This window comes from Ostreococcus lucimarinus, chromosome 20 (genome assembly GCF_000092065.1).
Source record: "Ostreococcus lucimarinus CCE9901 chromosome 20, complete sequence".
In the NCBI taxonomy this organism is placed as follows: domain Eukaryota; kingdom Viridiplantae; phylum Chlorophyta; class Mamiellophyceae; order Mamiellales; family Bathycoccaceae; genus Ostreococcus; species Ostreococcus sp. 'lucimarinus'.
In genome coordinates this window covers 289,178-303,020 of record NC_009374.1, presented here as the reverse complement: position 1 = coordinate 303,020, position 13,843 = coordinate 289,178, and the positions used below count along the sequence as shown (strand labels likewise).

General features: G+C 60.7%; 5 protein-coding genes across 5 annotated transcripts; 2 read left to right on the top strand and 3 right to left on the bottom strand.

Moving 5' to 3' along the window:
- Positions 1-127: 127 nt before the first annotated feature.
- Positions 128-1,042, top strand: OSTLU_43558 (predicted protein; the record flags this gene model as incomplete). The annotated part of the gene is made up of 1 exon (XM_001422670.1): positions 128-1,042. The coding sequence occupies one exon, from the start codon at positions 128-130 to the stop codon at positions 1,040-1,042; it is 915 nt and encodes a 304-aa protein (XP_001422707.1).
- A 1,366-nt stretch (positions 1,043-2,408) lies between these two features.
- OSTLU_43595 (predicted protein) lies at positions 2,409-3,395 on the bottom strand (the record flags this gene model as incomplete). Its single annotated transcript, XM_001422508.1, has 1 exon — positions 2,409-3,395. A coding segment is annotated over one exon (987 nt), but the record flags the coding sequence as incomplete, so codon positions are not given.
- Positions 3,396-4,346: 951 nt separating this feature from the next.
- Positions 4,347-6,260, bottom strand: OSTLU_43691 (predicted protein; the record flags this gene model as incomplete). Its single annotated transcript, XM_001422507.1, has 2 exons — positions 4,347-4,493; positions 5,346-6,260. Coding segments are annotated over 2 exons (1,062 nt in total), but the record flags the coding sequence as incomplete, so codon positions are not given.
- Positions 6,261-11,690: 5,430 nt separating this feature from the next.
- Positions 11,691-12,161, top strand: OSTLU_29468 (predicted protein; the record flags this gene model as incomplete). The annotated part of the gene is made up of 1 exon (XM_001422669.1): positions 11,691-12,161. One exon carries the CDS (start codon positions 11,691-11,693, stop codon positions 12,159-12,161), a length of 471 nt encoding a protein of 156 aa, XP_001422706.1.
- An 18-nt stretch (positions 12,162-12,179) lies between these two features.
- OSTLU_29467 (predicted protein) lies at positions 12,180-13,791 on the bottom strand (the record flags this gene model as incomplete). Its single annotated transcript, XM_001422506.1, has 1 exon — positions 12,180-13,791. Exon 1 carries the CDS (start codon positions 13,722-13,724, stop codon positions 12,180-12,182), a length of 1,545 nt encoding a protein of 514 aa, XP_001422543.1. The 5' UTR covers positions 13,725-13,791.
- Between the last annotated feature and the right edge of the window lie 52 nt (positions 13,792-13,843).

The window sequence follows — 13,843 nt, the reverse complement described above, 5'->3', positions numbered from 1 at the left end:
CGTCGCGGGACGCGCGCGCGCGACGACGCGTCGAACGACGGCGCGCGCGACGCGCGTCGTGGACGCGGATGCGTACGCGAGAGAGGTGGCGCGGCGCCTCGTGGCGCAGCACGACGCGGCGGCGACCATGCGCGGCGCGGTGTACGACGGCGCGCTGGACGTCATCGTGCGAGTGAACGACGCGCGATGCGCGCCGGTGATGCGACTGTACGACCGTGGATTCACGCGCGGGCACGCCGTGTTCGACGCGTGCACGGTGCACGAGGGACGGTGCCATCTGTTGGCGGCGCACCTGAGAAGATTCGCGCGAAGCGCGCGGGAGGCGGGCGTCGGCGAGATGAACGACGAGGCGCTGGCGACGATGGAGGCGCTGGTGCTGGAAGTCGTGGCGCGGGGCGGCGTGACGCACGGGCAAGTTCGGATGTACGCGACGAGCGGGTGCGAGTCGGAGAATTTTTCGCTGTGCGGCGCGACGGATTCGCCGCCGACGTATTACGTCGTGGCGTACGAGAAGGATCCAGACGCTTGGATGGTTGTGCGCGGGTTAACGGCGTCGTCGTCGCCGGTGCCGATCAAACCGCCTCGTTACGCGACGTTGAAGTCGACGAATTACTTGCCCAACGTAAACGTAGCTCAGATTGCGCGAGGGAACGGGGTCGATGTCGGCGTATTTTTGACGCAAGACGGAATGATTGGCGAAGGACCTGGCGCGAACGTAGCGTTCCTGACTCCAGACGGCACGTTACGAACGCCACCAGCGACGAATGTTCTCGGAGGAATCACCATACAAAGACTGCGAGAGTTGATCGAAACCGAAAGCAATCGCAAAGCGCTCCGAAAGGTGGGAATAAAACGCTTCGACGATTCACAGCCGTTATCCCCGTTCGTCGTGCTGGGCGCTGAGGAAGCCATGCTCGTCGGCAGTGCGGTGGGTGTGCAGGGAATCATTTCGTGGGATGGACGGCAGGTAGGCGATGGGCGCGTGGGGCCGGCGACGAGTTTCCTCGCCGAATTACTGCTCGATGACATGAGGTCTATATAGCATTGGTTTAGTTTACATGTGAATTTATCTTTTGATTCGCTCAACACACGTTGGAGCAGCATCTCGACTGATGGTTTGCCATCAGATTCGTCTCGCAAAGTGCTCCGGGCGCGCCGCCGGCGCTCGGACGAATGACGCGACCGTGCACGCCATTGACATCGCAGTGCGTGAGCGTCCATACGTAATCTGACTTAGTGCCCACGCACGATGGATCGTGCATCGACGTACTCACCGCGTTTCCGCGGCACAAGTCACCACCTCTGGCGACACAATTCTTTCTAGCGACGTCGAACGTCTTCTTTGCGCATCCCGCGCTGTCACCGCAGACAAATGGAAATCTCACTCGATTGTCTTGTCGCCAGTTCAACTCAGAGCAACATCGCATGTGCGGTGCGTTGCAAACCTTTGCACGAACAAAGGTGTGCGCGTCCGGAAGTGGTAAATCATTTTGACGAGCGTAGGACTGCGCCGTTTCGAGTGCCTCGTGTTGTAACGACTCGTTTCGATAGTATTGCGCCGCTTCTGTTTCCGTGTTCACTGGAACACAGTCAGAAGGCGCCGCCGGATAGGATGACGTGGGCGTCGAGGGATATCCGCCCGCCGGATAGGATGACGTGGGCGTCGAGGGATATCCGCCCGCCGGATAGGATGACGTGGGCGTCGAGGGATATCCGCCCGCCGGATAGGATGACGTGGGCGTCGAGGGATATCCGCCCGCCGGATAGGATGACGTGGGCGTCGAGGGATATCCGCCTTCCGTGTCAGCTGGATTTCCCCCAGGTGTTGAACTCGTAGGCTCACGCGACGCTGGCGCATTGTCCACGTGGACGTCGACGTCAAGATGAAGGTTGACGTTGATGTCGTATGGCCCCGAAGGTGCCAACGCTGATGCTTTCTCAGTAGTTTGTGCTTCCAACAATATCACGGCATCGCTGATGATCAAACCGGCGGCGCGTAAGTCATCATAAACTTCGCCTTGCGTCGTGGTCACAGCAGAGTTGGTTTGATTGGCGACTTCTAACACACTTTCGATCGTCGTCGAGGTCACGGTGTAGTTCACATCGATCGCCGATGTTTGCAATAGTCGTCGACTACTCGACGAGACGACATCCTTCACAGAGCTGATGCTTATGTCCTCTGGCGCGACTTTGTAAAATGTGGCCATGCCAACTTTGAAAAGCCGACTCTGCGTTTCGCCAAATGCGCCTGCGTGGTAGCCAACAAGTCTAACCACACTCTTTGTCTCATACACGATTTGTGCGATCGGTTCGGAATATGTCGGACCTACCGCTGGCGTCTCGCCCGGCACGGGGCTCGGTGTCGGGAACGCGCTCGGACTTGGCGTCGGATACGCGTTCGGCGTCTCGCCCGGCACGGGGCTCTGTGTCGGATACGCGTTCGGACTTGACGTCGGGTACGCGTTCGGCGTCTCGCCCGGCACGGGGCTCTGTGTCGGATATGCGTTCGGCGCCTCGCCCGGCACGGGGCTCTGTGTCGGGTACGCGTTCGGCGCCTCGCCCGGCACGGGGCTCGGTGTCGGGTACGCGTTCGGCGTCTCACCCGGCACGGGGCTCGGTGTCGGATATGCGTTCGGCGTCTCGCCCGGCACGGGGCTCGGTGTCGGGTACGCGTTCGGCGTCTCGCCCGGCACGGGGCTCGGTGTCGGGTACGCGTTCGGCGTCTCACCCGGCACGGGGCTCTGTGTCGGATACGCGTTCGGCGCCTCGCCCGGCACGGGGCTCTGTGTCGGATACGCGTTCGGACTTGACGTCGGGTACGCGTTCGGCGTCTCGCCCGGCACGGGGCTCTGTGTCGGATATGCGTTCGGCGCCTCGCCCGGCACGGGGCTCTGTGTCGGATACGCGTTCGGACTTGACGTCGGGTACGCGTTCGGCGCCTTACCCGGCACGGGGCTCTGTGTCGGATACGCGTTCGGCGTCTCGCCCGGCACGGGGCTCTGTGTCGGATACGCGTTCGGCGCCTCGCCCGGCACGGGGCTCTGTGTCGGATACGCGTTCGGACTTGACGTCGGGTACGCGTTCGGCGTCTCGCCCGGCACGGGGCTCTGTGTCGGATATGCGTTCGGCGCCTCGCCCGGCACGGGGCTCTGTGTCGGATACGCGTTCGGACTTGACGTCGGGTACGCGTTCGGCGCCTCACCCGGCACGGGGCTCTGTGTCGGATACGCGTTCGGCGCCTCGCCCGGCACGGGGCTCTGTGTCGGATACGCGTTCGGACTTGACGTCGGGTACGCGTTCGGCGCCTCGCCCGGCACGGGGCTCGGTGTCGGATACGCGCTCGCAATTTCATCCAAATCCTCCCCGTATGTCTTCACGTACTCTTCGTACGACATCGTACCGACGTCATACGCGTTCGGACTTGACGTCGGGTACGCGTTCGGCGCCTCACCCGGCACGGGGCTCTGTGTCGGATACGCGTTCGGCGCCTCGCCCGGCACGGGGCTCTGTGTCGGATACGCGTTCGGACTTGACGTCGGGTACGCGTTCGGCGCCTCGCCCGGCACGGGGCTCGGTGTCGGATACGCGCTCGCAATTTCATCCAAATCCTCCCCGTATGTCTTCACGTACTCTTCGTACGACATCGTACCGACGTCATACGCGTTCGGACTTGACGTCGGGTACGCGTTCGGCGCCTCACCCGGCACGGGGCTCTGTGTCGGATACGCGTTCGGCGCCTCGCCCGGCACGGGGCTCTGTGTCGGATACGCGTTCGGACTTGACGTCGGGTACGCGTTCGGCGCCTCGCCCGGCACGGGGCTCGGTGTCGGATACGCGCTCGCAATTTCATCCAAATCCTCCCCGTATGTCTTCACGTACTCTTCGTACGACATCGTACCGACGTCATACGCGTTCGGACTTGACGTCGGGTACGCGTTCGGCGTCTCGCCCGGCACGGGGCTCGATGCTGGGTAGAAAGACGCATGCGAATCCGTTGTCGGATGACTGTCGCTAGGCACTGACGGTTCTGGTGTCGGCACCGCACTCCAATCGCCGACCCAGTCCTCTGGAAGGGTACCAGCCACTGCGTTGTCGTATTCATCGCCGTAAAACAACCGAGCGCACGTGGGCGTGTTCTCAGTGTTGCAGTCTTGGCCAGGTACAATAGCATCCCAGTCGGCTCGAGAAGGACAAGGTTCGTCGCCACCAGCCGCAAAAGAGATGCACGCTCCTTGACCGCTCATCTGCGTGTGGTCAAAGACGCAACCAAAGTGAATATCGCATGATGCTGTATTGTTTGGCCCGCTCTTACTATTCAACGCTGCGCAAACGGCTTCGCAAGGACCTTCTGGACTGGGCGTCGGGTACGCACTCGGACTGGGCGTCGGGTACGCGTTCGGACTGGGCGTCGGGTACGCATTCGGCGCCTCGCCCGGCACGGGGCTCTGTGTCGGATACGCGTTCGGACTGGGCGTCGGGTACGCGTTCGGCGCCTCGCCCGGCACGGGGCTCTGTGTCGGATACGCGTTCGGCGCCTCGCCCGGCACGGGGCTCTGTGTCGGATACGCGTTCGGACTGGGCGTCGGGTACGCGTTCGGCGCCTCGCCCGGCACGGGGCTCTGTGTCGGATACGCGTTCGGCGCCTCGCCCGGCACGGGGCTCTGTGTCGGATACGCGTTCGGACTGGGCGTCGGGTACGCGTTCGGCGTCTCGCCCGGCACGGGGCTCTGTGTCGGATATGCGTTCGGCGCCTCGCCCGGCACGGGGCTCTGTGTCGGATACGCGTTCGGACTTGACGTCGGGTACGCGTTCGGCGTCTCGCCCGGCACGGGGCTCTGTGTCGGATATGCGTTCGGCGCCTCGCCCGGCACGGGGCTCTGTGTCGGATACGCGTTCGGACTTGACGTCGGGTACGCGTTCGGCGTCTCGCCCGGCACGGGGCTCTGTGTCGGATATGCGTTCGGCGCCTCGCCCGGCACGGGGCTCTGTGTCGGATACGCGTTCGGCGTCTCGCCCGGCACGGGGCTCGGTGTCGGATACGCGTTCGGACTGGGCGTCGGGTACGCGTTCGGCGCCTCGCCCGGCACGGGGCTCTGTGTCGGATACGCGTTCGGCGCCTCGCCCGGCACGGGGCTCTGTGTCGGATACGCGTTCGGACTTGACGTCGGGTACGCGTTCGGCGTCTCGCCCGGCACGGGGCTCTGTGTCGGATATGCGTTCGGCGCCTCGCCCGGCACGGGGCTCTGTGTCGGATACGCGTTCGGACTTGACGTCGGGTACGCGTTCGGCGTCTCGCCCGGCACGGGGCTCTGTGTCGGATATGCGTTCGGCGCCTCGCCCGGCACGGGGCTCTGTGTCGGATACGCGTTCGGACTGGGCGTCGGGTACGCGTTCGGCGCCTCGCCCGGCACGGGGCTCTGTGTCGGATACGCGTTCGGCGCCTCGCCCGGCACGGGGCTCTGTGTCGGATACGCGTTCGGACTGGGCGTCGGGTACGCGTTCGGCGCCTCGCCCGGCACGGGGCTCTGTGTCGGATACGCGTTCGGACTTGACGTCGGGTACGCGTTCGGCGTCTCGCCCGGCACGGGGCTCTGTGTCGGATATGCGTTCGGCGCCTCGCCCGGCACGGGGCTCTGTGTCGGATACGCGTTCGGACTGGGCGTCGGGTACGCGTTCGGCGCCTCGCCCGGCACGGGGCTCTGTGTCGGATATGCGTTCGGCGCCTCGCCCGGCACGGGGCTCTGTGTCGGATACGCGTTCGGACTTGACGTCGGGTACGCGTTCGGCGTCTCGCCCGGCACGGGGCTCTGTGTCGGATATGCGTTCGGCGCCTCGCCCGGCACGGGGCTCTGTGTCGGATACGCGTTCGGACTGGGCGTCGGGTACGCGTTCGGCGCCTCGCCCGGCACGGGGCTCTGTGTCGGATACGCGTTCGGCGCCTCGCCCGGCACGGGGCTCTGTGTCGGATACGCGTTCGGACTGGGCGTCGGGTACGCGTTCGGCGCCTCGCCCGGCACGGGGCTCTGTGTCGGATATGCGTTCGGCGCCTCGCCCGGCACGGGGCTCTGTGTCGGATACGCGTTCGGACTTGACGTCGGGTACGCGTTCGGCGCCTCACCCGGCACGGGGCTCTGTGTCGGATACGCGTTCGGCGTCTCGCCCGGCACGGGGCTCTGTGTCGGGTACGCGTTCGGCGTCTCGCCCGGCACCGGACTGGATGGTTCGCTTGATGCACTTGATATGACGGGTACTTGCGTCATTTCGCCGTTCGTCACTTGATCCAGACCAGCCTCTTGCAGATCAGTCATGAGCTCGTTCTGAATTGCTTCTGCATTTTCACTGTCCATGAGATCAGTTATTTCTTGAGCCACAGCGTTGGCAGACTCTTCAGTCGGCAACTCGGCGACGAACTCAACGTCGAGCAAATCCGTCAGTAAGCGTCGACCGGTCGATGTGTGAACTACTGTCACGTCGATTATGCGAACATGCGCGAATGCAATCCCCAAAAACCTTGCCATACCTGCCGTAAAGGCGTTACGGGATACCGCATCAAATGTGTTCATGTCGTAACCATCAATGCGAAGCACGCTATCCACCAAGTACACTTCCGCATCTGATGCGTTAGATAAAACCTTGATCTCGTCAAGAGCTTTCAAGAAATTGGTTTCTATCGTCTCATCATCATTGAGATCTGTTAGTTCTTCCTCTTCCGTGACCGGCGTCGAAGTCTCAGGTGCGAGAACCTCGATTTCAACTTGCTCCGAGACTTCTTGCTTCTTCGCGACGGGCAACTCTTCTATCTCGATCTCCTCGACTTCTGCCAAGCCGTTTTCTTTGATATCAAGTAAGAGCGTACCAAGTAAGTCGTTCGTGACGAGACTCGAGTCCGAGTTGGACGTCGACGATGGATATTGGTCATCGCTCTCTATGGGGGGAGATCTTGCTGGATATGCATCCGCCTCTGACGGGTATGCATCCGCCTCTGACGGGTACACGTCCTGGTCGACATCACGTGAAATCGGGGTCGACGTCCCCCCAGATAATTCATTCAAGAGAGCCATCGTCTTTGCGTCTTCTTCTTCGCCGACGATGACTTCGTAATTAACTTTCACGTTGGATGACGAAATTCCGAGTTGTGCGACGTCCCCCGAAGATACAATATTGGTGTCAAAGTATTTGATATAGCCTTGCCCACTGACGGAAAGGACTCTGATCAAATCTGATGTCACTGTTCTTTGTAAAACCTTGCTCATGAACTCCGACAGACCGGCTTTCAGAAAGTCTTTCTTGGCTTCATTGAAAGTTTGCACGTTGATGCCCTTCAACTCCAGTGCAGACTGAACAACGTTGATAGTCTTGGTGATATTCTGCACCATGACAATCGTCTTTGGTGGCGGTGGCGGCGAAGGCGGCGGTGGCGGCATGTGCTTCTCTAAAACCACGCGAGGATGCCCAATTGTAAGTGAAGTTTGCACGTTTGTCAATCCTTTAAAGTGCAAGACGTGCAGGAAGTTTTCTGATATCGCGCTAGGCTCTTGCATCAGTAACAAAGCCTCAACGATGATCGTCGCTTTGTGAGGATTATTCTCCTTCATTTTGTAAGCCACTTGAGTCCCTTCGACTAACGAAGCGTTCTGCATCAGAGCGATCGATATGTCATCATTGTGAGCCATGAAGAATGTCAACATGGAGCGACGCAATCTCTCTCGCGCAGTGGCGTCGAACTCCTCGGGAGTATATCCCACGATCTGCAAAGCACCCGTAATCGCAAGATCCGCGCCAGGAATGCTCGTCGGCGGCAAATTCGTCGCAACTGGTTCGTTTTCCGTGACGTTCGATGGCGTTTGAGTTGTGTTTGCCGTCGGAGCCACGGGCTTACCTTCGACAGTTGTCGAGACATTCGTGACGAGTTCGTCACTCGCCGTCGGACTCGGACTTGCCTCCTGTTCCGTAACCAATGGTGGCTCTTGGAAGGTGGCTTTCGTGACGGTTAAGCCTGCTCCGTTAAACAGAAGTCTAACCTCATCGTTTGGTTCATCGAGCACGCTCTTGATATCTCCCACGACTTGCGACATCTTGTGTGACGACGTGGTCAAGATGACGAATGCGACATGGACCCCATGCGATGTGCCCACGTCTTGTGATGGCGTCACGTCCATTATCACAACTTCATCAGAAGTGATGCCGAAGAATATCGCCAATCCCTTAACAAATGCACGCCGCGAGACGTCATTGCTCTCAAGACTATGGACCGTAACGCCGATTAATTCAATTTCGCTCGTGATCATGAAATCGGCCACGAAATCGCTGTCGTCGTGATTCGGGGGACGTGCCTCGTCATTCGGGTATCCCTTGTCACCCGCATAAAAGTTGTCATGCGGATAACCATCGCGAGAAGTGATGACTGCATCGTCCGCGGAGTCGCCAATTCCTAAACCGGAAGGAAGCGCAGGTGCTTGTACTGCTTCACCTCGCTCTTTGCACAAGGTGCCCATGCTTGGAACCTTGTAGTATGTCGCGGCGCCCACGATGCCACTTTTTGTCCTCGCGCTATCTCGCCAGACGTGTGCCTCGAAATGGGCAGGTGCGCGTAGGAGACTGCAGTGAGAAGACATCGCGTGAGACCTCTCAAAATAATTGAAGCCACGACACGCAGCGGTGTCGTCGCAAGCCTTTGCGCATTCATCGAGCGAAACCCCTTGAAAAGCAAACTGGTACGGACGCATGCAACGCGCGACCGAAACAGTGGATGTAGCTACGCTACGAGAGACATGTTCCGTGCTGCAAAGACGACACACCGTACTTTGAAGACTAAAACTCTCACAACCATCCTTCGCTCTGCACGCCTGAGAGCAGCCAGTGAGTGTATCTGCTGAAGTGTCCCCCAAATCGTTGCACGTCTTCATGCCCTGCACGGCGCAGAAATTAGCATCAAACTTTATTTCAGCAGCAATGCTTGATCCATCGAGGATACTACTCTCGTAAGGGAGCACGAGCAAAGGATCATGCGCCAATTTCCCGCTCCGATACGCGTACATCGTCTTACTCCTACAGTCGGGAGAGTGAACAAATTGACATTTTGTGACACCCATACCGCACGTCGCTTGTCGAACTGTCGAATTCCCAAGCCGCGAAGTTTCATCTAATCGCACTGATCCAATCGAGCCAATCGCCATGACCGAAAGCGCCGATGCTCCGACAGCCACTATTTTAAGATAACTTGATCTTGAGACCAAACCGTGACTTTTGCCGCTCGATGATCTTGACACATGCTCGCCGACGTCAGTCTTCTTAGCAGTGTCCGTGCCGTACGCTGAATTGGCTTTGCCATCAACAAGCGAAATTTTCACCTCTCCATCTCCATCCTTAGTGTCGTTATGTAACGCAACGAGCGCACACACGGCGACGCACGCGGAAATAATTGCCATGACGTCGGCGCGAACCAACGCACGAGAAGGAACAAAGCGAGCATTTCCAAGCAATGCTTTCGGCCCTTGAAAGGCGATTTTCACCGATGGTTCGTCTTGGCTCGCAACCGCACTTTGCTCCGTTCCAACGCTGAGCTCAATCGGTTCCGAAATCAACGCGCCGCTAAACCAAGGAGCCGAGAAACCCCTGGCGCTGGCTTCCTCATTGCCCCCTCTCGAGGCGAGCAGCTGTCTCTTACCCCCCTGCAGTCGCTGATAAATCTTGAGCTCAGTACCGTACTTCCAACCTCTCTTATCGGACGCAAAGGCAATGAATTCATACTTGCCCTTCGGAACGCACATGGACTGATGGCGAGTGACACCGTAGTCTTGTGTCCTAAACCGCTTCGCCGTTTTCATGACGAGCGATCCCGCCTCATCCTGGACTATCCAGGACATACCCTCGGGCGGCACGCTATCACCGTACTTCGACGCTTTCAGAACGACAGAAAGCTCAACTTCATCCATGGCGCAGGCTGAAGGGATATGAAAGTGGTAAACGCCGCGCAAATCGATGTTATCTTGCGTCGCATCTTGCACACCGATGTACACATCATTTTTGTCATTCACCATTGCCTGTGATCTCGTGGTCAAGTATGTAAACCCGTCGCTTTCATCACCTTCTTCGCGCGTGACTCTCACGGCCAACTGGTCGTCGACACGTCCACGAGACATCGCTCCGTTTAGATGGAGCGTGTAATCGCGACCTCGAAGCAAGCACATCTTCTTCTGCCCGGTCGCGTGGCTTGTCCACTTGCTCAGCAAGTCACCGCTGTCATCCAATAAGCGGTGCTGCATGCTTCGCGCGACGCCTGCGTGACGCGCGAATGCGGTGTCCACGACCACATCTTCGCATGACTCGAACCGATCACCTAAAACGCCCACGTTTTTACCCGACGCCGTCCTCAGCTTGAGCGCCGCGTACGTCGTGTGCGCCTCTCCATTCTCGTCATCGGCGCCAAGCCGCATCAGCAACGCGTCGCCCGTCTCCTTCTCGACTCTTATGGAATACTCATCATCGTCGCCTCGCGCGCCCGCGGTCGTGATTTCAAAATCGTTCGGTTCGCTCAGGTCCACGCACGTCGTCTGCGCCCCCGCGTCTCGAAACTCAAACCTTTGCCAAAGCTTCGACCCATCGCGAAGCGCGATCGACACCCGTCCGCGCTTAGGCGCCTCTAGCAACACGAGTCTCACGTTCTCACACCCCTCGTGTGCATCTTCAAACGCGCGTTGGCGCTCGACGAGCTCGCTAATCTCATTCAACATCCCGCCAACACCCTCGCTCTTCGTGTTCGTCGACGTTCTCTTCGCCACCGCGCCGTGCGCGTCGACGCCCTCCGCCGCGCACCCACCCCGCGGGACGCACATCACGACGCACGCACCCACGAGCGCGGCGATCGTCGCGCGAATCGACGCCCTCGCGCGCCCTCGCGTCGCGCGTCCACGCGCGCGTCGTCGCGCAGCCTTCGCATCCGCATCCGCGCGTCGCGCGTCCGCGTCCGCTCGCGCGCTCGCGCGCGCCGCGCGATGGCGTCGCGCCGCCGTCATCGCGCGTCGCGACTCGGCGTCCATCGCGCGCGCGCGCGTCGGTCTCCCGCGCGTCACCATCGGGGCGCGCACGATGCGATCGATCGCTCGCGCGCTCGATCGATCGATCGATCGACCGACCGCTGGCCGAGGTTCGATCGCGAAAATTCAAACCCGCGCGCGTCGATCGAACCCGCGCGCGGCGACGCGCGCGGTGGACACTCCATGCCGCCGCCCGCGCGCGCGCCGGACGCGGCGGACGTCGACGACGACGACCTCGAGCGCGAGTACGCGATACTGGCGAGATGCCTGCGGGCTCGCGCGGACGCGGTGCGGGATAAACCGACGCGAATTCGCGTGCGCGCGTGGTGTCAACACCTGGACCAGCGCGAGCGCGTGCGCGCGTTGCGGGAGAATAGAAACGCGCACGCGCGGTTGCTGCTGGAGATGCTGCGAGCGACGCGCTCGGACGCCGCGCCGCGTTTGGCGCGGCCGTTCGATCGAGCGCCGCCGAGCGGGCGAGTGGGACGGTTTTGTAGGGACGACGCGGTCGGTTGGAATTTGACGCGAAGGGTCGTCGAGGACGACGTCGAGCGGGAGATCGGTGGTGGCGCTCGAGAGAGAGCGAAGGACGCATGCGTGCGCGTGAGCGTGAGTGGTGATGGCGAGGACGCGCGCGCGGAGGAGATGCGACGGATGGTGGAGATTGAGGCGTCGGCGTCGGCGTCGGCGTCGCGGCGCGTGTCTCGCGACGACGCGAAGGATTCGTATCCGGCAGTGGTCGTCGCGAGGGAGAGACCGCGCGATACACGACGAGTGGAGGAGCTAGAAACTGAACTTAAAAAGTTACAGGCGAAGAGCGAGCGGCAGACGAAGAAGATCAACGCGCTCAAGGAGGAGCTCGCGACGGAACGAAGGGCGCGCTCGAACGAGTTGCAGACGGTGCGCGCAAAACACGAGCGCGAAATGCGCGATCTGGTCGCGTCGGTGAGCGGGGTGCAGAAATCAAATGTTCAACGGCGACGTCGGGTGAGTTCGAACGAGTATCCGCCGCCGCCTTCGAGGATAGTATCGGGCGCGGACGAGTTTGATGCGTTCATCGCCGGCTTCGCGGCCGAAACAGACAGACTGAGGAAAACGCTCGAGCACAAGAGGTTTTTAGCGTAGGTTAGGTAGATATTTCAATCAAAGATCATAGAGCTTGGTGTACTTTTCAGTCAAATAAGTCACGAATTCTGCCGCATCGAGCGGCTTGCCTGTGACTTTCATCATCAACTCGTCTACGCTGTCGCACTCTGATCCGCGCTCGTGCACGTTGACGCGCAACCAAGCCAAGAGTTGGGCGAATTCACCTCGCTTGATCTGCCCGTCCAAATCATCGATCGAGCGTTTGGCGGCGTTGAAGATTTGACACGCCAATATTTGGCCGATTATGTACGTCGGGAAGTAGCCGATGGCTCCAGACCCCCAGTGCACGTCTTGTAAAACTCCTTGTTTGTCGTTCTCGATGTCAACGTTCAGATATTCCTTCATCTTCGCGTTCCAGAGCTTGGGCAAATCATGTACGGTAATTTTACCGCTCAACAAATCCATCTCCAATTCCGTTCGTAGGATAACATGCATGGGATAGGTGACTTCGTCGGATTCGACGCGAATGACGCTCGGCTTCTTCACGACGTTGTACCCGGCATAAAGCGCTTCCTCGGTGACGCCATCGAACCTCCCGGGAAACGTCGATTGTAACTTTGGGAGAAGGAAATGCGCAAAAGGCTCGCTCAGCGCCACCATGCGCTCCCAGAGCAGCGACTGCGATTCGTGCACACCCATCGAGTGCGCTTCGCTCACCGGTTGCCCGCGGTAGTCGACTGAGCGTCCTTGCTCGTACGCGCTGTGACCGGCTTCGTGCACGCATCCTGACAAACCTTCGAGCAAATCATCTGCTTTGTACCTCGTTGTCATTCTGACGTCATCTGGCCCGCAACCACCCGTGAAAGGATGCACGCTGACGTCCAAGCGCCCCTTGGTTAAATCAAATCCCAGAGCAACCGCGACGTCTCTCGCGAGTTCAGCCTGCTTATCGACGTCAAACGTCCCACTGAGCGGATTCGCGCGTCCTCTCAGCGCCTTTGGACCATCTTTCGCGTACACCTTTTCGATCAGCGGCACCACGCCCTCGCGCACTACGGTGAAAATCTCACGCAGTCGCGCCGAAGTCATCCCTCGCTCGTAGTCGTCCAACGCGACGTCGTACGCGTCCGCGCCCGGCGCGATCAATTCGCACCGCGCCTTCGTCAACGCCACCCATTCCTCCAGCACCGGCGCGAACGCGCCGTACTCTCCGCTCTCTCTCGCCTTCACCCACGTCTGATACCCGCGCGAGCCGAGCTCCGCTCGTTTCTTCGCCATCTCGCTCGGAATCGCCGTCGCCTTCGCGTAGCTCTCCTTCGCTCTTCGCACGTTCGCCCCATCCTTACCGCGCAGCGTCCCATCCTTACCGCGCGGCGTCCCATCGCACGCCTCGATCAGCGCACCGAGCGCCTTCGACGTCGCCTTGTCGTGAATCACGCCCGCGAGCGTCGCCATCGCGCGCGCGCGCGCGTTCGCCGCGCCGTCGCCCGACGGCATCATCACGAGTTCGTCCCATCCCGCGAGCCCCTCGAGCGAGCGCAGGTCGTTCAGCGTCGCGAGCTCGCGCTTGAGCGCGTCGTACGACGCCTCGCGCGTCGCCATCGCGCGCGCGCGCCGGCGTCTCGGCGCGAGCGACGCGCGGGAGACGGCGAACGCGCGCGCGAGCGTCGTCATATGACGCCTCGCGCGTCGCGCGCGTCCGACGCCCGGCGCGTCGCGCG